Genomic DNA, 25,597 nt, shown 5'->3' on the forward strand with positions numbered 1-25,597 from the left:
ACTCGATTTTAGGTAGAAATTAACCCTTAATTTCCCTCAGGCACAAAACTCCAATGTCAGCACTCCGCTGCAGCCCAACGTAGCACTCCAGTGCAAAACATTAATAGATTAATTCAGAGACAGAGAGGAAGATCTGTGGGCTTGAATCGCATCAGGGCAGGTGGTGAAATCTAACTTCAACAAAAATCTGGAATTAATGATGACCATGAAACCATTATCGATTGTAATAAAAACCCATCTGGTTCTCTAATGTCCTTTAAGGAAGGAAATCTGCCGTCCTTACCCGGTCTGCCCTACATGTGATTCCATATTCTCAGCCAACCACGGGGTTGTTTCCTTCTCAATGTCTTTCTTAGTACAATACATATCTTTGTTGCCGGTTATGAATGTCTGTCACTGCTTTTTGTTATTCCTTCACAGGATGCGAGTGATTGGCCGTTGCCAACCTCGTTGTGTTGAGAACCAAGAATGAGGGCACAGTGGGCCATTTGGCCCTCGGGCCTGGTCTGCAATTCGGTGGAAACCATCCCAGTGGAACAGCTCCCTCTCTCCGGCACTGATGTCATAAGACCATAATTCATAGGAGCAGAATTAGGCCACTCGGCCCATCGAGTCTGCCCCGCCATTCAATCAGGGCTGATGTTTTTCTCATCCCCATTCTCCTGCCTTCTCCCCAGAACCCCTGATTAATCAAGAACCTATCTATCTGTGTCTCAAAGACACACAGTGATTTGGCCTCCACAGCCTTCTGCGGCAAAGAGTTCCACAGATTCACCACCCTCTGGCTGAAGAAATTCCTCCTTAACTCTATCTTAAAGATTTGTCCCTTTAGTCTGAGATGGTGTCCTCTGGTTCTAGTTTTTCCTACAAGTGGAAACATCCTCTCCACGTCCACTCTATCCAGGCCTCACAGTATCCTGTAAATTTCAATAAGATCCACCCTCATCCTTCTAAACTTCAACATGTACAGACCCAGAGTCCTCAACTGTTCCTCATAGGACACCTTCATTCCAGGGATTGTTCTTGTGAACCTCCTCTGGGCCCTTTCCAAGGCCCCAGCACGTCCTTCCATAGATACGGGGCCCAAAACTGTTCACAATACTCCAAATGGGGTCAGACCAGAGCCTTATACAGCCTCAGAAGTCCATCCCTGGTCAGTGCCAGTATTTGACAAAGGTTTACAACTATTTTGCTTTTAACGAAGCAGGTATCCCGCCTTCTCATTCCACCAGCAGCATCACATTGGCTGTAGTGGGATAAAACGCATTGGAGAGTCATTGTCCGTTGCCAGTGGCTGAGATTCTCCAATCCCCCAGCCAGACCGCCATTCGTTGGGATGGGGCAATCCTAGCCAGGTCCGAGGTTTCCGGTGAGTATCTCTGTTCCATTTACCAAAATGTCTCCCTTCCCAGTGACCCATGTGGTGTGAATATTAAATCCATGAAGGGAATTGTGAAAGAATTCACCCAGACTAGTTGAGGTGAGGGAGGGATAACCTCCACACCAGAGGAACTGTATGGCCCTCCAATCCAACTCTGACCGTTGGAGAGTTCTTTATGAAAGTTGGGTTTGGCAGCGTATTAAAACCCAACGCCATGGTTCCTTGTGCTTTTATTCACATTTAACAGATAACACAGTACGCACACACCGAAGGGCCGGACTTGTTGATGCCACAATTGACAGGGGGCTTATCCCCAGTGAGGAACAGTTATGGGATCCTCTTGTAGTAACCCGGTTCCCACCGACGCTCAGGCACCGAGGTTAGCAATCACAGCCGAGGTGAACTCTGCCGAGGTCGAGTATCCGCCCATATCTGGTGTCCGAACCTGGGGAGGGAATAAACACGGATTTAGTAGTGAGGTTATTATGGTATCAGACAGAAGCTGTTGTGTGTTCAGTAATAGGTGGACTGGTGAAGTAGAATCTCAATGCAGCAAGTCAACAAGAGGCAGAAGACTGAGTGAATCGTACACTGGTTCCAGCTCCACTGTGGCCATCCAGCCTGTTGTATCTCTGCCTTTCCCCTCCTGTCCTGCAAATACTTCCACTTCAGATGGTGACCCTCTGTTCTGAAGGCCATGATTGAATCTGCCTCCACAGCACGGTCATAGAATCCCCACAGTGCAGAAGGAGGCCATTCGGCCCATCGAGTCTGCACCGGCCCTCTGAAAGAGCAACCTACTTAGGCTCCACTCCCCCGCCCTATCCCCGTAACCCCACCTAACCTGCGCATCCCTGGGCACTAAGGGCAATTTAGTGCGGCTAATCCACCTAACCTGCACATCTTTGGACTGTGGGAGGAAACCGGAGCACCCGGAGGAAACCCACAGACACGGGGAGAACATGCAGACTCCACACAGCCAGTTATCCAAGGCCGGAACTGAACCCGGGTCCCTGGCGCTGTGAGGCAGCAATGCTAACCACTGTGCCACCGTGCTGCCAGCGCATTCCAGATCCTAACCACTTGCTGCCTTTAAATTGGTGTCCTCTGGTTCGAGATTCTTCCACCAATGAGGATAGTTTCTCCCCCATCTACTCTGACAGGCTACAGAAGAACAAGGGCCAATCACCTTCAAACATACAAGATTCTGAGGGGGTGTGAATGCTGAGAGATTGTTTCCACAGGTTGGAGAACCTCAAACACGGGAGCCCAGGATCAGGGGGCCGATCATTTAGGACTGAGATGAGGAGAAATGACTTCAAAAGGGTTATGAAGTTTTGGAATTCTCTACCCCAGATGCTCCGTCGTTGAATACATTTAAGCCTGGGATCGACAGATTTCTGATCTCAGGGAATGAGGGAATATGTGGAGTAAGTGTGAAAATGAAGCTGAAGACCACAGTGAGCGGTGGAGCTGGCTTGACAATATCCTGCTCCTGCTCCTATTTCTGGTGTCTACACCACCCCCAAATCTCCTCACCTTCTTTTCTAGAACTACCTCAGCTTCCTCAATGTAACTAGAACAATTTGTGTGAATCTTTCCGGCACCCTCTCTATTTTTTAAATTTTAAAACTCCGTTTATGGGATGTGGGCGGTCGCTGGTTGGGCCAGCATTTATTGCCCATCGCTAGTTGCCCTTCAGAAGGTGGTGGTGAGTTGCCGTGGGTTTGGAAGGTGCTGTCTAAGGAACCTCGGCGAGTTACGGCATCTTGTAGATCAGTGTTTTTCAAACTTTTTTTCCTGGGACCCATTTTTACCAACCAGCCAACCTTCAGGACCCACGCCGGCCGACCTTCGCGACCCACCGCTTTCTCTTACCTTGTTTGCTACTGACAAAATGGACGAATCGCAATCGAGCCCAAAGCACGCGATGTCGACGTTCGGGAGGCCTGACCGGCTCTCTGCCTCCCTTCAGGCAGGAAGATTACATGGAATTTGATTTTAAATCTTCTGCGTCTCCGATTGCGCAAATTTGCCTAGGCAACAGCTGGCTTTTAACCTTCTTTTGTTGCATTCCCAATCCTGGCCTCGTGTGCATTATTTCCTTTGCTCCACAATTGGCGGCTGCTGTTGCCCTAAACTCTGGAAAATCTTTTTTAAACCACTCTGCCTCTTTAACTCTCTCTCTCACTTCCTTTAAGCCTCTCCGTCTGTCGCAGCATTTGTGAAGGCCGCAGCAGCCGCTATTGTTAAAAGCCGGCTGCCGCGCACGAATTTGCACAATCGGGAGCGCCACTACGGACGGCTCCGCGACCCTCAAGACACCCACCCACGGGTCGCAACCCCGACTTTGAAAATGCCTGGTGTAGGTGGTACACACGGCTGCCACTGTTTGTCGGTAGTGGAGGGTTTGAATATTTGTGGAAGGGGGAGCAATCAAGCGGGGCTGCTTTCTCCTGGATGGTGTGGAGCTTCTGGAGTGTTGTTGGAGCTGCACTCATCCAGGCAAGTGGAGAGTATTCCATTACACTCCTGACTTACGCCTTGTAGATGGTGGACAGGCTTTGGGGGGGTCAGGAGGTGAGTCACTCGCCGTAGGATTCCTGGCCTTTGACCTGCCGTGTCAGCCACTGTATTAATGCGGCTAGTCCAGTTCTATTACCTTAACATCCTTGTTAAAGTTAGGAGTGAATGGTGGGTAAGGTTTGATGGTGATGAGAATACTAAACCTATTGTTGTACAAGGGGAGGTATGACCAAATGTTCATATTATCTGGTCATTACCTTATTGCTGTGCCCAGATTTTCCATTCTGAATTATACTGAATTTGATTTATTGTCACGTGTACCAAGGTACAGTGAAAAGTTCTGCATACAGTCCATAGATCGGTCCATACATGAAAAAACATAGGACATACATAAATACACAACGTAAATACATAGACACAGACATCGGGTGAAGCATACAGAATGTAGTACTACTCAGTAGAGAAGATGTGTGAAGAGATCAATTCCGTCAAGAGGGTCATTCTGAGGGCAGCACGGTGGCTCAGTGGGTTAGCCCTGTTGCCTCATGGCTCAAAGGTCCCAGGTTCGATCCCGGCTCCGGGTCACTGACCGTGTGGACTTTGCACATTCTCCCCGTGTCTGCGTGGGTTTCACCCCCACAACCCAAAGATGTGCAGGGTAGGGGGGACTGAACATGCTAAATTGCCCCTTAATTGGGGAAAAAAATGAATTGGGTATTCTAAATTTATTTTATTAAAAAAAGGGTCATTCCAGTCCTGGGTCGAGCAGTTGCCATACCAGGCTGTGATGCAGCCCGATAGGATGCTTTCTATGGTGCATCTGTAAAAGTTGGTAAGGGTTAATGTGGACATGCCGAATTTCCTTAGTTTCCTGAGGAAGTATAGGCGCTGTTGTGCTTTCTTGGTGATAGCGTCGACGTGAGTGGACCAGGATAGATTTTTGGTGATGTGCACCCCATGGAATTTGAAACTGCTAACCATCTCCACCTCGGCTCCCGCATGGTCAACCTGTGGCCAGGATATTGCAAGAGTTGCGTAGCAGACACGCGGGTGTTTCCAAAACAAAGATGTTTGCATTGGAGTTAGGGAATGGAGGCCGGGGCTCGGTGGCGACATTGAGTGAATGGTGCAGCAATGTGTGGCTTGCACACAAGAAGCTCCCTCCGCTAGCCATGCCCAACCCTTGGGAGTGGCCGGAAGGTCCCTGGGTGCACTTGCATGTCAACTTCGCAGGGTCCTTCGTGAGGGTCAATGTTTCTGCTCCTTATAGACGCCCACGCAAAGTGGCTGGACATGCACCAAATGTCTTCCACCACCTCGCCTATCATTGTTGAGAAATTAAACCAGGGAACGTTGTTCACATTCAAAATTTCCAAGACGGCGCCAAGTGTCCCCCAGGGATTATAGGGGAAAGAACAGGACCAGTTTCCTGCATGGTGTGAGCCAGAGAGCAGACTGTGCCAAAGCACATGGACCACCTGAAGGGTAGGGAACCCGCCGCAGAGGAAGATATGCCGGATGAATCTGTACCTTGATCACCGTGCCTGCTGTCCCACCAGGAACCCATGCCCAGCACAGCGGGATGCGGACAACTCGGCATCAGATACGGACACAGAATCCTCAGTGTTCTCAGAGGACGTGATGTGGAGATGCCGGCGTTGGACTGGGGTGAGCACAGTAAGAAGTCTTCCAACACCAGGTTAAAGTCCAACAGGTTTGTTTCAAACATGAGATTTCGGAGCACTGCTCCTTCCTCAGGTGAATCAGTGGAGCTGCGCTCCGAAAGCTCGTGTTTGAAACAAACATGTTGGACTTTAACCTGGTGTTGTAAGACTTCTTACTGTGCTCAGAGGACGTGGCCCCCCCCGACGAGGCCCCATCAGCTTTCTGGCAAAAAAAGCCACTCCCCGACATGATACACACCCAGACCTGGCCCCACAGCTGCTGGAAGCACAGCGATGGGCGAAACGATGAAGGAGACCCCCTCTACAATTTGTTTCGGACTTTTTGGTTTGGTGTGGGGGGGGATGTAGTAACCCTCAGTTTACCCACAGGGTCGCCTCAATTGATGTCTCCGTGGGACTGATGGAATTCCAGCTCCCTCACTGAAGGCCAGAGGCCTGCCCAGCTGGGGCTGGCAAACCCACCCAATAAAAGCCAGCCTGGACTGGGACCGTCGTGATTGGTCACCCTGGACTGTTGGAACTACAAGCTGCATTGCGACCTATACTTTTGTGTTGGTTTATTCAATACTGTTTGAGTCACTTTCTGGGGCCTGCTGAACTTTTATACAGTGGCGACACCACAAGTGTTTCATTGGTTGTAAAGCAGGGGCTGGTTTAGCACAGGGCTAAATCGCTGGCTTTTAAAGCAGACCAAGGCAGGCCAGCAGCACGGTTCAATTCCCGTACCAGCCTCCCCGAACAGGTGCCGGAACGTGGCGACTAGGGGCTTTTCACAGTAGCTTCATTTGAAGCCGACTCGTGACAATAAGCGATTTTCATTTCATTTCACTTTGGAACATCCTGAAGATGTGAAAGGCTGTAGAATCACAAGTTCTTCATCTAATTCCTAACCTATGTAAGAAGTCTTACAACACCAGGTTAAAGTCCAACAGGTTTGATTCAAACACGAGCTTTCGGAGCGCAGCAGGAGCGTGTTTGAAACAAACCTGTTGGACTTTAACCTGGTGTTGTAAGACTTCTGACTGTGCTCACCCCAGTCCAACGCCGGCATCTCCACATCATATGTAAGAAGTGACCATGAGATGTAGGAGAAGGCCATTCGGCCCATCGAGCCTGCTCTGCCATCCGATGAGATTAAAGCCGACCTGATGTAATACATAACCCAGCCTCCACAGGTCTTTGTGGCAAAACAAATTCCTCTGATTCGCTACCCTCAAAGAACAGAAATTCCTCTTAATCTCGGTCTGAACTGGCGACTCCTTACCCTGAGATTGTGCCCTCTGGACCCTCCCACAACGGGAGCACAGTTGCCGGCCATTTAACTCCAACTCCATCAGTTTGCTGATGACACCACCCTGGCTTGTTACAACTGCTCAGTGTTGGGGTTAAGCTGCTGTCGCCAGAATCCATTCACCTGGTGATTTAGTTTGACCCACACGGTATTACTGGCCGCTCAGCACTTTGAGGAATACCAGGAGTGGAGCCCAGAAATACTCCCGAGTGACACAGCGTCCCAAATCTGCGACCTCACCTCGCAGAATGATAATGTCGGCAGGTGCAGGGCAACTTGCACGTTGCCCTCTGAATGTCATGTTTATGCCTAACTCTATGGTGGCAGGAAGGATAATGTTTTGAGCACTGAAATAGGAGGTATGAGATTCTGCATCTTTAAAAAGTCTGAATTTGTGATTATAACGTGTAATGCGTTTTCTGATATCAGAATTCAGTCCTTCACCCGTCACAAAATAAATGTTCTTTTAGCTTCACACAGTTGCTAGGGATGTGGAAATGCACAGATCACGTTTTGTTTGATTACCGTTGGAAGTCATGGGGAACTTTTGCAGAATTTTCCCCGCAGAGATTATTTTTAAGTAGAGTCCATCATGGAGTAGTGATTCTGGATTGTTCTACACAGCTTTGCACTAGTAATAAGATAAGGGGCTACTGCAATAACCAACTCACGGACACTCAGTTTGGGTTCCGTCAGGGTCACTCAGCTCCTGACCTCATTACAGCCTTGGTTCAAACATGGACAAAAGAGCTGAATGGCAGAGGTGAGGTGAGTGACTGCCCTTTGACATCAATCCAGCATTTGACCAAGTACGGCATCAAGGAGCCCTCGCTAAACTGGAGTCAATGGGAATCAGGGGGAAACCTCTCCGCTGGTTGGAGTCATACCCGGCACAAAGGAAGATGGTTGTGGTGGTTGGAGGTCAATCATCTCAGCTCCAGGACATCACTGCAGGAGTTCCTCAGGGTAGTGTCCTCGGCCCAGCCACCTTCAGCTGCTTCATCAATGACCTCCCTTCCATAAGGTCAGAAATGGGGGTTTGCGGATGACTGCACAATGTTCAGCACCATTCGCATCGCCTCAGATAATGAAGCAGTCATGTCCCAATGCAGCAGGACCTGAACAATATCCAGGCTTGGGGCTGACAAGTTACATTCTTGCCGTAGCAGCACGGTGGCACAGTGGGTTAGCCCTGCGACCTCACAGGTTCGATCCCGGCTCTGGGTCACTGTCCGTGTGGAGTTTGCACGTTCTCCCCGTGTCTGCGTGGGTTTCGCCCCCACAACCCAAAGATATGCAGGGTAGGTGGATTGGCCACGCTAAATCGACCCTTAATTGGAAAAAATGAATTGGGTACTCAAAGTTTTTATTTTTTTAAAAATTACATTCGTGCCGCACAAGTGCCAGGCAATGTCCAGCTCCTACAAGAGAGGATCTAACCATCGCCCCTTGACATTCAATGGCATTCCCATCGCTGAATCCCCCACAATCAGCATCCTGGGGGTTACCATTGATCACAAACTGAACTGGACTAGCCATATTAATACTGTGGCTACCAGGGCAGGTCAAAGACTAGGAATCCTACGGCGAGTAACTCACCTTCTGACCCTCCAAAGCCTGTCCACAATCTACAAGGCACTCGTCCGGAGTGTAATGGAATACCCTCCACTTGCCTGGATGAGTGCAGCTCCAACAACACTCAAGATGCTCGACAACATCCAGGGCAAAGCAGCCGCTTGATTGCTCCCCTTCCACAAACATTCAAACCCTCCACCACCGACAAACAGTGGCAGCCGTGTGTACCATCTACAAGATGCACTGCAGGGACTCACCAAGGTTCCTTAGGCAGCACCTTCCAAATCCACGGCCACCACCATCTAGAGGACAAGAACAGCAGATACCTGGGAACCCCACCACCTGGAGATCGAACTCCAAGTCACTCACCGCCCTGACTGGGAAATATACCGGCCGTTCCTTCACTGTCGCAACATCCTGGAACTCCCTCCCTAACAGCACAGTGGGTGTACCTACACCATATGGGCTGCAGCGGCTCAAGGCAGCAGCTCACTGAGGGATGGGCAATACATGCCAGTCTAACCAGCGACGCACACATCCTGTAAATCAACTTTTAAAAAACATTATGGACAGGAAAACGAGATGATTCTGTTTCGGTCCCTTGCCTGAGACAAGAAAGCCTGTGGTCCAAACACTACCTTGACTCGGGATAGTCTGGGTCAGTGAACGTGCCGTGGGAGGGTCGGCCCGTTGGCAGAAGTGGGTCCCGGGAAAAGAAGTTTGAAAAAACACTGGCCCAAAGAGCAATGCTGTCAAATCTCCTGCTTTGTAGCCAACATATCCCTGCTCCAGTTCTGCACCCCCCCCCACCACCACCACCACCTCCCCCCCCCCCCCCACCACCTCCTCCCCCCCCCCCCCCCCCCACCACCACCACCACCACCACCACCACCACCTCCCCCCCCCTCCCCCACCACCACCACCTCTATTCAGTGTAACGTCCCCTTTACCTCCCTAGTTACACAGTTTGCAGGAACACTGGTCCCAACATGACAGAAATGCCCTGATTATTGAGCAAAACAAAGCGATGCAGACTGTCGTTGGTAAAGTGCTGGAATGTTTATTTGTGACGAACACTGACTGCCCCAAATGCAGGACCCTACCGATGTTGTAATAGACAATCCATGGGAGAGCGGCCGCCGAGGCTGGTGCCCTGCACATTACCTGGTGTCCGATGCTCCCAGTAACTCCAGCGTCAATGATTTGGACGCTGAAAATCTCAGAAATTCTCCTCTAGGCGTCTAGATTGGCAAACGCCATTTATTTTTGTCATGATTTGTGTTCATTCACGTGTTGTCTCTCCCTCCTGGGATGAAGCAATCTGAAATCTTCAAAATCAATCTCGGCAAAACAAAGGAAAATAAGATGATCCACAAATCAGGAACAATGGAGGGCAGGAAAGGGCGAGGTGGTCGCTGTCAATCCCGGATATTTGTTCTGCCCTGGGACAAGAGCTGGTCAATGAATGCTGAGCACAGTGGCAGAAGGGTTAAAGGTTAAACACTAACTATTGGACTGGGTAACTGGAGGAACCTCAGCTCACTCCATGTGGAGATATTGGTGACGCTACTTTCTAAAAACTCCATCTGGCCGGGTCATCAATAAAACTCTTCAACTCACTCATTCCAGGGGCAGCACGGTGACGCAGTGGGTTAGCACTGCAGCCTCACGGCGCCGAGGTCCCAGGTTCGATCCCGGCTCTGGGTCACTGTCTGTGTGGAGTTTGCACATTCTCCCCGTGTCTGCGTGGGTTTCGCCCCCACAACCCAAAAGATGTGCATGTTAGGTGGATTGGCCACGCTAAATTGCCCCTTAATTGGAAAATGAATTGGGTACTCTAAATTAAAAAAAAAACTCACTCATTCCAAAGGATTCTGAACAGACGTGGGGAGAGGAGGGGGTTCCAACAGGCTGCAGGGTCCAGGAACAGTGTTAAATCCAAACACAACAAGAGAAGCTGCTGCTAAGGGGAACTCAATGGCTGGCGGGGCCCGGGGGCAGGCTGGCGGGGCCCGGGGGCAGGCTGGCGGGGCCCGGGGGCAGGCTGGCGGGGCCCGGGGGCAGGCTGGCGGGGCCCGGGGGCAGGCTGGCGGGGCCCGGGGGCAGGCTGGCGGGGCCCGGGGGCAGGCTGGCGGGGCCCGGGGGCAGGCTGGCGGGGCCCGGGGGCAGGCTGGCGGGGCCCGGGGGCAGGCTGGCGGGGCCCGGGGGCAGGCTGGCGGGGCCCGGGGGCAGACTGGCGGGGCCCGGGGGCAGACTGGCGGGGCCCGGGGGCAGACTGGCGGGGCCCGGGGGCAGACTGGCGGGGCCCGGGGGCAGACTGGCGGGGCCCGGGGGCAGACTGGCGGGGCCCGGGGGCAGACTGGCGGGGCCCGGGGGCAGACTGGCGGGGCCCGGGGGCAGACTGGCGGGGCCCGGGGGCAGACTGGCGGGGCCCGGGGGCAGACTGGCAGGGCCCGGGGCAGACTGGCAGGGCCCGGGGCAGACTGGCAGGGCCCGGGGCAGACTGGCAGGGCCCGGGGCAGACTGGCAGGGCCCGGGGCAGACTGGCAGGGCCCGGGGCAGACTGGCAGGGCCCGGGGCAGACTGGCAGGGCCCGGGGCAGACTGGCAGGGCCCGGGGCAGACTGGCAGGGCCCGGGGCAGACTGGCAGGGCCCGGGGCAGACTGGCAGGGCCCGGGGCAGACTGGCAGGGCCCGGGGCAGACTGGCAGGGCCCGGGGCAGACTGGCAGGGCCCGGGGCAGACTGGCAGGGCCCGGGGCAGACTGGCAGGGCCCGGGGCAGACTGGCAGGGCCCGGGGCAGACTGGCAGGGCCCGGGGCAGACTGGCAGGGCCCGGGGCAGACTGGCAGGGCCCGGGGCAGACTGGCAGGGCCCGGGGCAGACTGGCAGGGCCCGGGGCAGACTGGCAGGGCCCGGGGCAGACTGGCAGGGCCCGAGGCAGACTGGCAGGGCCCGGGGCAGACTGGCAGGGCCCGAGGCAGACTAGCGTAGGCGAGGAGGGTGCAGATTATCCAGGATGCTCTTCAGAAAATCACTGGTGGTGGAATAACCGCCCATATCTCTGGTCCGAACCTAATCCCAGGGAGGGAGTGAGGGAGAAATAAATCAAAAGGAGAAAATGAAAAGAAACAAACGGAAATCGAATAAACAATGTGGCTAAATCAAGACAAAATCATTCCAGGAACCAGGGAGACAGAACAGTGAATACACTGGGTACCCCCCCCCCCCCCCCCACCTACAAAACCCAGTCCCCCCCACCAAATAACCCACCCCTTTCCCAAAATTCCACCCGACACACCCTCACTCCCCACCCACAGAACCCACCGACACCCCCTCACTCCCCACCGACACCCCCCTCACTCCCCACCGACACCCCCTCACTCCCCACCGACACCCCCTCACTCCCCACCGACACCCCCTCACTCCCCACCGACACCCCCTCACTCCCCACCGACACCCCCTCACTCCCCACCGACACCCCCTCACTCCCCACCGACACCCCCTCACTCCCCACCCACACCCCCTCACTCCCCACCGACACCCCTCACTCCCCCACCGACACCCCTCACTCCCCACCGACACCCCCTCACTCCCCACCGACACCCCCTCACTCCCCACCGACACCCCCTCACTCCCCACCGACACCCCCTCACTCCCCACCGACACCCCCTCACTCCCCACCGACACCCCCTCACTCCCCACCGACACCCCCTCACTCCCCACCGACACCCCCTCACTCCCCACCGACACCCCCTCACTCCCCACCGACACCCCCTCACTCCCCACCGACACCCCCTCACTCCCCACCGACACCCCCACTCCCCACCGACACCCCCTCACTCCCCACCGACACCCCCTCACTCCCCACCGACACCCCCTCACTCCCCACCGACACCCCCTCACTCCCCACCGACACCCCCTCACTCCCCACCCACAGAACCCACCGACACCCCCTCACTTCCCACCGACACACCCTCACTCCTCACCGACACACCCTCACTCCTCACCGACACACCCTCACTCCCCACCCACAGAACCCACCGACACCCCCTCTGGTATGGTTTTGTGGTGTGGTGTGGTTTAAACCAGCCCTCTGGTGCTGGTTTAGCACGGAGCTAAATCGCTGGCTTTTAAAGCAGACCAAGCAGGCCAGCAGCACGGTTCGATTCCCGTACCAGCCTCCCCGGACAGGCGCCGGAATGTGGCGACTAGGGGCTTTTCACAGTAACTTCATTTGAAGCCTACTCGTGACAATAAGCGATTTTCATTTCACTCCACACCCACAGAACCCATCGACACACCCTCTCACCCCCGACCTAACGCACCCCACAAGTGCTGGAAGGTACTATTTTTGGCCTCTTCCTGTGCCATACCTTTGAATGATTCCACATTACCCTGATCCCCCCCCACATAAAACCCCCAAATGACTCCCCACGCACCCCCAGCCGTCGCACAAACCTCCCCCACCTAGATGCCCCTCTTTCCCAGGCAGCACCCCTTCCCCCACCGTGTCAGTCTCCCACCTACCTTGCCCAGTTTGATGACTTTCTTCACAGCCTCGGAGACCAGGTTGGAGTGAAATTCAAGACTGCAGCAGAAAAAAAAGCCCTGTGTCAAACAATTTGCACGAGTCTTTAAAAAAAAAAAAAGTTAGATTACCCAATTATTTTTTCCAATTAAGGGGCAATTTAGCGTGGCCAATCCACCTACTCTGCACATTTTTGGGTTGTAGGGGCGAAACCCACGCAGACACGGGGAGAACGTGCAAACTCCACACGGGCAGTGACCCAGAGCCGGGATCGAACCTGGGACCTCAGCGCCGTGAGGCGGTTGTGCTAACCACTAGGCCACCGTGCTGCCCTTGCACGAGTCTTTTAACAATTTGCACGAGTCTTTTAACAATTTGCACGAGTCTTTTAACTATTTGCACAAGTCTTTTAACAATTTGCACGAGTCTTTTAACAATTTGCACAAGTCTTTTAACAATTTGCACGAGGCTTTTAACCATTTGCACGAGGCTTTTAACCATTTGCACGAGGCTTTAAACCATTTGCACGGGGCTTTTAACCATTTGCACGAGGCTTTTAACCATTTGCACGAGGCTTTTAACCATTTGCACGAGGCTTTTAACCATTTGCACGAGGCTTTTAACCATTTTCATGAGGCTTTTGACCATTTGCACGAGGCTTTTGACCATTTGCACAAACCTTAACAATTTGCATGAGTCTTTTAATTTGCATAGAGTAAATAACGCTGGCATCCAATCTCCCCAGCACCCCCCCCCCCCCCCCTCATTCCCCGAGTTAAACCAAGATGAATGGGTCGAGGGATAAGCTTGGGGTCAGATGCCACACAGAGGATTGAGATTGTCCAGCAGAAACTTCCAGGCTCCGGGACATCACTGTCAGAGATCCTCGGCCCAACCACCTTCGTACCACTTGTTCCCTGACAATTCCCACAACTTTCCAATCACAATCCCGCTCCACAACGGAGAAACATTTGGACGGACAGATAGCAGCCACAATTCATCAGTCAATGACAATCTTTAACAACAATTTATCTTCTCAGTGGTTGAGGCTGTGGTTTGGAAAGTGCTGTGGAAGGGGCCTGGGGGACTTGCTGCAGTGCATCGTGTAGATGGTACAGGCGGCTGCCACTGTGCGTCGGAGGCGAGTGGTGAAGGTGGTGGATGGGGTGCACTCCAGCGGGCTGCTGTAGCATGGATGGTGTCATGCTTATGTTGTTGGAGCTGCATAATGCTAACACGGTGAATAGTTGTGGCCCTGGAGCAGATCATTGTAGGCATCATTTGGTGTAGGATTCAGCAGGGGTATTGCTGTTGAATGCCATGGGGAGGTGACTGGAATCTTTCATGAAGGTGGTCACGGCCTGCCACACGAGCAGCAGCCAACATTCACACCGCACATCAGCCAGTGCCTGGATATTGTCCAGGTCTTGCTGCAAAACAGAGGTGAGGAGGAATTTCTTCAGCCAGAGGGTGGTGAATCTGTGGAACTCTTTGCCGCAGAAGGCTGTGGAGGCCAAATCACGGAGTGTCTTTAAGACAGAGATAGATAGGTTCTTGACTGATAAGGGGATCAGGGGTTATGGGGAGATGGTAGAAGAATGGGGATGAGAAAATATCAGCCATGATTGAATGGTGGAGAAGACTCGATGGGCCGAGTGGCCTAATTCTGCTTCTATGTCTGATGGTCTGATCTGGACACAAACTGCTTCAGTATCCGGGGAGTCCCGAATGCAATAACACAGGGTAATCATCAGCCAACATCCCCACTTCGAATACTACAATGAGGGGACTGAGTCTCCAATCTTGTTCCCATCCAGAGGAATCAAAATGTGCAAGGAGGTCACCAAAGGAGGTCACCGAAGGAGGTCACCGAAGGAGGTCACCGAAGGAGGTCACCGAAGGAGGTCACCGAAGGTCACCGAAGGAGGTCACCGAAGGAGGTCACCGAAGGAGGTCACCGAAGGAGGTCACCGAAGGAGGTCACCGAAGGAGGTCACCGAAGAGGAAAGGGGAAAAAAAATCACTGGCCTTCAGTTTGAGAAGTTAACAGAGGATTTAGCAGCAAGATGAGAGGAGCGCCGCAACTTACTTCAGGTGCTTCAGCATATTGGCAGAGCTCAATAACATGGCGGTGGGATTGGCAATGTTCCTGCCCATGGCCTGCGAGAAAGGGTGACGGGCTCCCTAAAATAAAACAGCAACAGTCAGTGAGAAGGGAACAGCAACTATCTGCTGGGATTGAGCAAAACACTGGTAAATAACTAACACCCCATCACATAGGATCAAGGATAATAACGGTGAAGAATTGGTAAATGGGCAAAAAGCAGAGAGCAGGAATAAACAGGGTCACTCTCAGTGTGATGAATGTCGGACTTTTAGGTGTCATTTGAATATTTGGTGTGGTAAAGAGTGTGTTTGACCGCTGCAGTCACGTTTTACAATAAATCCTAGTTTGAAAGGCAAGTATATTTTGGGAGCATGGGGTGCAATTAAACCATCATAAATAAGCTTGGGCTAATGGAGTTTTGATTTGATTAAGGGGATTCCCTCTGGAGTTAATTAGATTTCAGCTTAGTGAGATGATGTCGTTGCTAGGTGCAGCTAAGTTATCAGGCATTTTGCAGGGTAAGCAGGTCAGTGGCGTTCTGGCTGAAGCTGTGACCACCGATCAAGCACTTTTCTCTCTGCCAGTTCAGTTAAAAGATTGTCTGCAAACAGAACAGCAGTGTGGTTGGAGGTGAACAAACCAGCTGAAACAGCTTCTGAAGAAACACAGCCAGGGTTTCTGCATGGTTCTGACAGGAGTCTTTAAAGCAGACTCAAAAGATCTCTCCTTCTCAGGGCAGCATGATGGCGCAGTGGTTAGCATGGCTGCCTCACGGAGCTGAGTTCCCGGGTTCGATCCCGGCCCTGGGTCACTGTCGGTGTGGAGTTTGCACATTCTCCCCGTGTCTGCGTGGGTTTCGCCCCCACAACCCAAAGATGTGCACGGTAGGTGGATTGACCACGCTAAATTGCCCCTTAATTGGAAACAAATTAATTGGGTACTCCAAATTTATTTTTTAAAATCTCTCCTTCTCAAAGAACATCTTTGTAAAGCAAGTATTTCTGAGTGTCAATAGTATTTAATAGTGGATTGGGAGCGGAGATGTTTTTTCTCCCTTGTTTGAGTGGAAGCAAAGATAGCAGTTAAGGTTAGTATACACAGTATTGATTCGCATTTTTACGGGGTAATTGTAATTTATTTTTGGGTGTGATGTTAAAGATATTTTAATACTGTGTTAGTAATAAAGTTTGTTTTAATATACCATATCCCTATTTTTTCCTGTAATCATTCCTGGAGTGAGGCATCCTTTCCTCACAGCCTTACACAATTAAAATAAAATATTGGGGTTTCTCTACAGTATCTTAGCCACTGTTGGCGGTTGGTCTGGAATTATAACAGGAGGGTGACAGGCTGTTATTAGTGGGGTTCCACCAGGATTAGTGCCGAGGCCACAGCTCTTCACAATCTATAGAAATTATTTAGATACGGGGAGCAATTGTAATATTTTCAAATTTGCTGATCACACCAAACCCGGAGGGAATGTAAGTTATTTTAAGAGGGTGCGATGAGGTTTCAAGGGGGCTTGGGCAGTCTAAGCGAATGGGCTGGATGGAACACGGCAGAAGGAATATAATGTCGGTACGGGTGAAGTTATTCACGTTGATAGAAAAAACAGAAAGGCAGAGTATTTCTTAAAATGGCGAGATTGGAGAGTGATGTCCAAAGGGACCAGGGTGTCCTTGTTCATGTGTCATTAAAAGGTAGCATGCAGGTGCAGCGAGCAATTAGGAAAGTGAAGGTATGCTGGCCTTCATCACAAGGGGACTGGAGTACAGGAGTAAAGATGTCGCGCTGCAATTCTACACAACCTCAGTGAGACAGCACCAGGAGTAGTGTGTCAGTTTTGGTCTCTTTATTCAAGATGTATTTGACATTGATGGGAGTGTAACTGACCTTCCCCAGGCTAATCCGGGGATGGGGGTGTGGGGCGCTGTCTTATGAGGAGACATCGAGGAGTCGGGGCTTGGATTCACTCAAGTTTTAAAGAATGAGAGGTGATTTCATTGAAACGTGCAAAATTCATACAGGGTAGTTGTGGATGGGTTGCTTTTCTAGCTGGTGAGTCTAGAACAGTGTGAGACCCACTGTCCCAGAGTGTGAAAGGACAGAGTGTGACCCACTGTCCCAGAGTGTGAAAGGACAGAGTGTGACCCACTGTCCCAGAGTGTGAAAGGACAGCGTGTGACCCAGTGTCCCAGAGTGTGAAAGGACAGTGTGTGACCCACTGTCCCAGAGTGTGAAAGGACAGTGTGTGACCCAGTGTCCCAGAGTGTGAAAGGACAGTGTGCGACCCACTGTCCCAGAGTGTGACCCCCACTGTCCCAGAGTGTGAAAGGACAGTGTGTGACCCAGAGTGTGAAAGGACAGTGTGTGACCCAGAGTGTGAAAGGACAGTGTGTGACCCAGAGTGTGAAAGGACAGTGTGACCCAGTGTCCCAGAATGTGAAAGGACAGTGTGTGACCCAGAGTGTGAAAGGACAGTGTGTGACCCACTGTCCCAGAGAGGGAAAGGACAGTGTGTGACCCACTGTCCCAGAGAGGGAAAGGACAGTGTGTGACCCACTGTCCCAGAGAGGGAAAGGACAGTGTGAGACCCAGTGTCCCAGAATGTGAAAGGACAGTGTGTGACCCAGAGTGTGAAAGGACAGTGTGTGACCCACTGTCCCAGAGTGTGAAAGGACAGTGTGCGACCCACTGTCCCAGAGTGTGAAAGGACAGTGTGTGACCCACTGTCCCAGAGTGTGAAAGGACAGTGTGTGACCCAGTGTCCCAGAGTGTGAAAGGACTGTGTGTGAACCACTGTCCCAGTGTGTGAAAGGACAGTGTGTGACCCAGAGTGTGAAAGGACAGTGTATGACCCACTGTCCCAGAATGTGAAAGGACAGTGTGTGACCCACAGTCCCAGAGTGTGAAAGGACAGTGTTTGACCCACTGTCCCAGAGTGTGAAAGGACAGTGTGTGACACTGTCCCAGAGTGTGAAAGGACAGTGTGCGACCCACTGTCCCAGAGTGTGAAGGGACTGTGTGTGAACCACTGTCCCAGTGTGTGAAAGGACAGTGTGTGACACTGTCCCAGAGTGTGAAAGGACAGTGTGCGACCCAGTGTCCCAGAGTGTGAAAGGACAGTGTGTGACACTGTCCCAGAGTGTGAAAGGACAGTGTGCGACCCACTGTCCCAGAGTGTGAAGGGACTGTGTGTGAACCACTGTCCCAGTGTGTGAAAGGACAGTGTGTGACACTGTCCCAGAGTGTGAAAGGACAGTGTGCGACCCACTGTCCCAGAGTGTGAAAGGACAGATTGTGACCCACAGTCCCAGAGTGTGAAAGGACAGAGTGTGACCCAGTGTCCCAGAGTGTGAAAGGACAGATTGTGACCCACAGTCCCAGAGTGTGAAAGGACAGAGTGTGACCCACTGTCCCAGAGTGTGAAAGGACAGTGTGTGACCCACTGTCCCAGAGCGTGAAAGGACAGTGTGTGACCCACTGGCCCAGAGTGTGAAAGGACAGTGTGTGACCCAGAGTGTGAAAGGGCAGTGTGTGACCCAGTGTCCCAGAGTGTGAAAGGACAGTGTGTGACCCACTGTCCCAGAGTATGAAAGGACAGTGTGTGACACACTGTCCCAGAGTCTGAAAGGACAGTGTGTGACACACTGTCCCAGAGTCTGAAAGGACAGTGTGTGACCCACTGTCCCAGAGTGTGAAAGGACAGTGTGTGACCCACTGTCCCAGAGTGTGAAAGGTCAGTGTGTGACACACTGTCCCAGAGTCTGAAAGGACAGTGTGTGACCCACTGTCCCAGAGTGTGAAAGGACAGTGTGTGACCCACTGTCCCAGAGTGTGAAAGGTCAGTGTTCGACCCACTGTCCCAGAGTGTGAAAGGGCAGTGTGTGACCCAGTGTCCCAGAGTGTGAAAGGTCAGTGTTCGACCCACTGTCCCAGAGTGTGAAAGGACAGTGTGTGACCCAGTGTCCCAGAATGTGAAAGGACAGTGTGTGACCCAGAGTGTGAAAGGACAGTGTGTGACCCAGTGTCCCAGAGTGTGAAAGGACAGTGTGTGACCCAGAGTGTGAAAGGACAGTGTGTGACCCAGAGTGTGAAAGGACAGTGTGTGACCCACTGTCCCAGAGTGTGAAAGGACAGTGTGTGACCCAGTGTCCCAGAGTGTGAAAGGACAGTGTGTGACCCACTGTCCCAGAGTGTGAAAGGACAGTGTGACCCCCACTGTCCCAGAGTGTGAAAGGACAGTGTGTGACCCACTGTCCCAGAATGTGAAAGGACAGTGTGTGACCCACTGTCCCAGAGTGTGAAAGGACAGTGTGTGACCCACTGTCCCAGAGTGTGAAAGGACAGTGTGTGACCCACTGTCCCAGAGTGTGAAAGGACAGTGTGTGACCCAGAGTGTGAAAGGACAGTGTGTGACCCACTGTCCCAGAGTGTGAAAGGACAGTGTGTGACCCAGAGTGTGAAAGGACAGTGTGTGACCCACTGTCCCAGAGTATGAAAGGACAGAGTGTGACCCAATGTCCCAGAGTATGAAAGGACTGTGTGTGAACCACTGTCCCAGTGTGTGAAAGGACAGTGTGTGACCCATTGTCCCAGAGTGTGAAAGGACAGTGTGTGACCCAGTGTCCCAGAGTGTGAAAGGACAGTGTGTGACCCACTGTCCCAGAGTGTGAAAGGACAGTGTGTGACCCACAGTCCCAGAGTGTGAAAGGACAGCGTGTGACCCAGTGTCCCAGTGTGTGAAAGGACAGTGTGTGACCCACTGTCCCAGAGTGTGAAAGGACAGTGTGTGACCCACTGTCCCAGAGTGTGAAAGGACAGTGTGTGACCCACTGTCCCAGAGTGTGAAAGGACAGTGTGTGACCCACTGTCCCAGAGTGTGAAAGGACAGTGTGTGACCCACTCTCCCAGTGTGTGAAAGGACAGTGTGTGACCCACTGTCCCAGAGTGTGAAAGGACAGTGTGTGACCCAGAGTGTGAAAGGACAGTGTGTGACCCACTGTCCCAGAGTGTGAAAGGACAGTGTGTGACCCAGAGTGTGAAAGGACAGTGTGTGACCCACTGTCCCAGAGTGTGAAAGGACAGTGTGTGTCCCAGTGTCCCAGAGTGTGAAAGGACAGTGCGTGACCCACTGTCCCAGAGTGTGAAAGGACAGTGTGTGTCCCACTGACCCAGAGTGTGAAAGGACAGTATGTGACCCACTGTCCCAGAGTGTGAAAGGACAGTGTGTGACCCACTGTCCCAGAGTGTGAAAGGACAGTGTGACCCACTGTCCCAGAGTGTGAAAGGACAGAGTGAGACCCACTGTCCCAGAGTGTGAAAGGACAGAGTGAGACCCACTGTCCCAGAGTGTGAAAGGACAGAGTGTGACCCACTGCTCTCCAATTCCCCCCCCACCCCACCCATTGCTGATACCCAGTTTAACCGAGCAACATTAAGTCTATCTATCCCTTTACCGTTTCGAATACTGCATACTCTGCACTGAAGCTCTCTCCAGGTACAACCCCAGCTCCACCCACCAGACCAGCTGCCAGGTTGTCAATGATGTTTCCATAGAGATTCGGCATAACCAGTACATCAAACTGATACGGATTGGACACGAGCTGTGGGATCAGAGGGCAGAGAATCAATGCCGATTAACCAAGGTCTATGGCCAACACCCAGCAGCTCCGCGGTGACGCCTGGCAACTGAACAGCATCCCCCGGCGAGCACTATTTACCTGCATGCAGCAGTTGTCAATGATCACTGACTCGTACTTGATATTGGGATAGAGTTCGGCCATCTCCTTACAGCATTGCAGGAAAAGCCCATCCCCCAGCTTCCTGTCACAGAAAAACCAGAAATACAATCACCGAGAAGAAAACAAGGAGACCATGCGCCTGGGTGAGGGGGGGGGGGGGGGGGGGGGGGGGGGGGGAGAGAAGCGGCGAGAGAGACGGCCAGAGGGTGCAGGAAGCGCGGGTGGGGGTGACGGATGGGGGAGCGAGTGTGGGGGGGGACAGAAACAGAGCGGGAGCAGGGAAGAACGGAGTGAGAAAGGGAGAGGGGTGAAGTCAGGTGACACCGTCACTTACATTATGTTGGCCTTGTGCACAGCCGTGACCTTTGAGCGACCTTTCTTCGTGGCATAGTCGAAGGCGAACTTGGCAATTCGGCGCGATTTCTCTCTCGTGATGATCTTCAAACATTCGATGACTCCATGAGAGCTCTAACCCCAAGAGAAAAGATTGGTCAGAGCTGGGCCCAGGCTTGGTAACCAGGGATCTGGCTGTGGGGGGGGGACCTGGCTGTGGGAGGTGGGGGGAAACCTGTCTATGTGTCCCGCCCCCCCCCCCCCCGAGGGTGGGGTGCTGAGTCAGACTTACCTCATACTCCAGTGAGCTATACTCGCCCTCAGTCTGCTCACGGATAATCACCAAGTCTAAGTTGTTGTGCCGTGTGGAATAACCCGGTAAACTGTTCACATGGACCACATTTGCAAACAAGTCAAGTTTCTTCCTGAGGAGAAATAGGAAGAAAGTCAAACAACCTCTTCTCCAACCATAGCTTGTTAACCGTACAGAAAGGGGCCACCAATTAGTCAAACAACCTCTTCTCCAACCATAGCTTGTTAACCGTACAGAAAGGGGCCACCAATTAGTCAAACATGGGTTTGCCCTTCATAAAGCCATGCTGATGGATAGTGGTTTGACTTTCCTAATATTACTTCCTTAATAACTGATTCTAACAATTTTCCAACAAGATGTTAAACTAGCTGGCCTGTAATTTCCTTCCCTGTTTGAATAAGGGTGTTACGTTAGCATTTTTCCAATCCACTGGAACCTTTCCCGTGTCCAGGGAATTTTGGAATATTATAAACATTGGATCCACTATCTCTGCTGCCACTTCCTTAATCACCTCAGGACGTTGGCCATCAGACCCTGGGGACTTGTCTGCCCTCAGTCCCAATAGTTTGTTGAGTACCGTTACCCAATTGATGCGGATTGCTCCAAGTTCCACCCTTTCTATGACCTCTGAATTGCCCGTTCCCATAGGAATGGAACTCGTGTAGTCCACCGTGAAAACTGAGGCAAAATATTGATTTAACATCTCCGCCATTTCTGTGTTCCCCATTATTAACTCTCCAGTTTCATCTTCCAAGGGAACCATATTCACTTTAGCGACTCGCTTACCTTTTATGTACTTATAGAAGCTTTTGTTATTTTGCTCTAGTTTTGTTTTGTAATTTACCATACCTCTTTTTATTACATTTTTCATACCCTTTTAAAAAAAATAAATTTAGAGTACCCAATTATTTTGTTCCAATTAGGGGGCAATTTAGCGCGGCCAATCCACCGAGCCTGCACATCTTTGGGTTGTGGGGGTGAAACCCACACAGACACAGGGAGAATGCGTAAACTCCACACGGACAGTGACCCAGAGCCAGGATTGAACCTGGGACCTTGGCGCCGTGAGGCAGCAGTGCTAACCCACTGTGCCACATGCCACCCATTTTTTCACACCCCTTTGCTCATGTGTAAAAGTTTCCCAATCTTCCAGCCTGCCACTGGCCTTTGCAATATGATATACCATAGTTTTTGTCCTTTGTCAGAGTGTTGAACTTGATGATCAGCCATGACCAGAATGAATGGCGGAGCAGGCTCGAAGGGCCGAATGGCCTCCTGTTTCTATTTTCTATGTAGGTTTCTCCCTACAAGAGGATAACTAGGGAAAGAGTAGAACTGCTAACTGGTGTCAATGTTCCCGCTCGTACTCGACACTGCATTTATATGGGCAGTAACACCCTGGGCAACACTTTCTGCATATGCATTCTCTGGCTGTTACAAGGGACAAATGCCTTAAGTGCAACTCAAATGAACTAAGCTTTTTTGGTTTGCAAGCTGGTATCCGAGACCTGTCTCGTTTATAACAAAACCAGTCATTAAAAAAGAATTTGTAACCACTCAGAGCAACCATTTTAACAATCAGGTTCATGTCATAAACCATAAGGGCTGGTTTAGCTGACTGGGCTAAATCGCTGGCTTTTAAAGCAGACCAAGCAGGCCAGCAGCACGGTTCGATTCCCGTACCAGCCTCCCCGAACAGGTGCCGGAATGTGGTGACTAGGGGCTTTTCACAGTTGCTTCATTGAAGCCTACTCGTGACAATAAGCGATTTTCATTTTTCATTTCATGTCATAACAAAAATATATATTTCTTTCCCCGGCCACCAATCAGTCCGGTGAGAGCCAGACTCGGGAATAGAAATGATAGAGTTTTTTTTTTAAATCAATAAAAACATATTGGAAATAAAATATTGTTTTAAATCATCTCTCAAGTTGACGTTCGAAAGTTAAGGGTTCCAATTATCGAGGGAGTGAGCCGGGCTGCGTGGGAATGCCCTGCACAAAGCCTTTCCAACTTGTTCATTAGTTCAACTTGCTCCAATGAATCAAGAGAAAAATATTGTTTAGCGTTTGAAGTTGCCGTGTTAAACTGGCCGAGAGCAGAATGGCACAGGCCCACAAGCCATGGCAGGAGAGTATGGGCGGACTGCCCATCGGCAACTACTCCCAACGCCTTGCGGGTTGGCGGCAGGGTGTACAGAAGCTGTTTTATTGGACTGCATGGGTGATTAATTTATACGCCTGGCTCTTTTAAACATCTCTGTACGACCGCAGAGTCACGATAACCCAAAGGGATCCGACTCCTGCGCAAGAACTTTCCACTAGGGGCTGGTTCAGCTCACTGGGCTAAATCGCTGGCTTTTAAAGCAGACCGAGCAGGCCAGCAGCACGGTTCGATTCCCGTACCAGCCTCCCTGAACAGGTGCCGAAATGTGGCGACTAGGGGCTTTTCACAGTAACTTCATTGAAGCCTACTCGTGACAATAAGCGATTTTCATTTTCATTTCATTTTTCACTTGCTGCACGGCCACACTGCTCATGGGCATGGCTGCGAGCATCTACACACAAGAGCAGAACAGTCTCGTTACCAGGGGGGGGGGATGATATTGGAAGGAATTAATATATTGAGAGGGGAAATGTGAAATGTTAGGGAATTTAGCATTCTTAAAGTGGATAAGCAGTACGAAAATATTTGAGACTCTGTGCAGATTGCCCAATTCCCTCTGGCTGCTGCCGTACTGCCAGGGTCCTGCCCCCTGGCCGCAGGCACACGGCCAGGGTCCTGCCCCCTGGCCGCAGGCACACGGCCAGGGTCCTGCCCCCTGGCCGCAGGCACACGGCCAGGGTCCTGCCCCCTGGCCGCAGGCACCCGGCCAGGGTCCTGCCCCCTGGCCGCAGGCACCCGGCCAGGGTCCTGCCCCCTGGCCGCAGGCACACGGCCAGGGTCCTGCCCCCTGGCCGCAGGCACACGGCCAGGGTCCTGCCCCCTGGCCGCAGCCACACGGCCAGGGTCCTGCCCCCTGGCCGCAGCCGCACGGCCAGGGTCCTGCCCCCTGGCCGCAGGCACACGGCCAGGGTCCTGCCCCCTGGCCGCAGGCACACGGCCAGGGTCCTGCCCCCTGGCCGCAGGCACACGGCCAGGGTCCTGCCCCCTGGCCGCAGGCACACGGCCAGGGTCCTGCCCCCTGGCCGCAGGCACACGGCCAGGGTCCTGCCCCCTGGCCGCAGGCACACGGCCAGGGTCCTGCCCCCTGGCCGCAGGCACACGGCCAGGGTCCTGCCCCCTGGCCGCAGGCACAGGGCCAGGGTCCTGCCCCCTGGCCGCAGGCACAGGGCCAGGGTCCTGCCCCCTGGCCGCAGCCGCACGGCCAGGGTCCTGCCCTCTGGCTGTGTGCCTGATTAATCAGAGAGTCAGCATAGATTTGTTAAGGGAACGTTCTCAGTCAGAGATTTTACTGCTTGGATTTTTTGACCCACTATGTCCACACTGGCCATCAAATGCCTATTTACTCTAATCCAACTAACTGAACTGATAACTCTTTCTGAGTCAGCAGTGAGACGAGGGGTCGAATGGTCTTCTGTGATGGATATTTTCTATGGTTCGATGTTTCTACCGCTCCACCTCCAATCCTGACTCAGTCACCCCCTCCCCACACCTTCTCTGTCAGATCTTTCAAACAAGGAAACAACCGGGGTGACCTTGGATTCGGACAACCTCAATTCCCGATCCCAAACTCCTTCCCGCGCACATCCTGGTGTGAGAGCGGCTCAGTCCTTACCTCAGCTTCATCTCATAGGACGACAGCTCACCCTTATATTCCATCGGAGTGTAAATCTTCCCTGTGAACACGACGAGATAAGAGCTGGAATTAGGAGCGTAAAGTGGCACAGAGTCCAGCATGAGGGAATTGTAAGGATTGATCGCTCTCCAAAATGTAATTAAGTTTGTATTTAATTTGAAATTGTTGGCTAGGGTTTACTAGCCCGGTCCCGCTGAAGGTGACCCCTCGTGCTCATCTAAATTTGCATGAGATAAGAAGTGATCTCGAGAGGGTGCAAGCGACAGCGAGATCAGAGAGGTGAAGCCCAGAAGCATTCAATTTGTGTCGTACAA

The 25,597-nt window shown here is 52.2% G+C and overlaps 1 protein-coding gene across 1 annotated transcript; it reads right to left on the minus strand.

Annotated features, from left to right (window-relative positions):
* Window positions 1–1,594: 1,594 nt before the first annotated feature.
* On the minus strand, window positions 1,595–25,384 carry idh3b (isocitrate dehydrogenase (NAD(+)) 3 non-catalytic subunit beta). The gene is made up of 8 exons (XM_038792934.1): window positions 25,263–25,384; window positions 21,464–21,596; window positions 21,173–21,306; window positions 20,818–20,920; window positions 20,554–20,700; window positions 15,077–15,171; window positions 12,987–13,047; window positions 1,595–1,826 (listed from the first exon to the last, which is right to left on the minus strand). The coding sequence occupies exons 1-8, from the start codon at window positions 25,382–25,384 to the stop codon at window positions 1,749–1,751; spliced, it is 873 nt and encodes a 290-aa protein (XP_038648862.1). The 3' UTR covers window positions 1,595–1,748.
* Between the last annotated feature and the right edge of the window lie 213 nt (window positions 25,385–25,597).

Source organism: Scyliorhinus canicula, chromosome 3 (genome assembly GCF_902713615.1).
Source record: "Scyliorhinus canicula chromosome 3, sScyCan1.1, whole genome shotgun sequence".
Classification (NCBI taxonomy): domain Eukaryota; kingdom Metazoa; phylum Chordata; class Chondrichthyes; order Carcharhiniformes; family Scyliorhinidae; genus Scyliorhinus; species Scyliorhinus canicula.